At 50.2% G+C, this 418-nt stretch overlaps 1 protein-coding gene across 1 annotated transcript in view; it reads right to left on the minus strand.

Moving 5' to 3' along the window:
* LOC104801542 (putative B3 domain-containing protein At5g35780) overlaps positions 1 to 418 on the minus strand; it is a 774-nt gene continuing 356 nt past the window's right edge. The window contains exon 2 of the mRNA XM_010524851.1: positions 1 to 415. Within this exon, the coding sequence (XP_010523153.1) occupies positions 14 to 415 (402 nt within the window). The 3' untranslated portion in view covers positions 1 to 13. The remainder of the gene's footprint in view (positions 416 to 418) is intronic.

Below are 418 nucleotides of genomic sequence, written 5' to 3' on the forward strand. Positions count from 1 at the left end.
AAAAAATCACGTGCTAATTAAGGGGAAAGATCTCTCGATGAGTAAAGATGGCGAGCTGAAGTCTGCCTCTGACACGGAACGACCAGAGCTCGATCACATCTCCAGTGACCAGTTCCTTGTCTTGGACAACGCTGTTCCAGCTCACCTGCAGCGCGTAGTTCGAAGTGGCTCCCCCCTCCTTGGACATGTTCCATCTCCCCAGAATCATATTCCACTCCCTCGACATCGGATCGACCATGATCACGTTGAAGGCGGTGTCTATCTTCTTCGTCCAGACCCTCTTACCGTTCACTTTGATCTTGCTTCTCTCGTACTGTTCATCGATCTCTCTCTTCTCCTCCTCTCTCAAGAAATCTTTCTCCACGATCTGCAGGAAAGGAATCAAGAGACGGGATTGGCCTCTGTCGACATCGCTCTT

This window comes from Tarenaya hassleriana, unplaced genomic scaffold, assembly GCF_000463585.1.
Source record: "Tarenaya hassleriana unplaced genomic scaffold, ASM46358v1 Cleome7, whole genome shotgun sequence".
Lineage (NCBI taxonomy): Eukaryota > Viridiplantae > Streptophyta > Magnoliopsida > Brassicales > Cleomaceae > Tarenaya > Tarenaya hassleriana.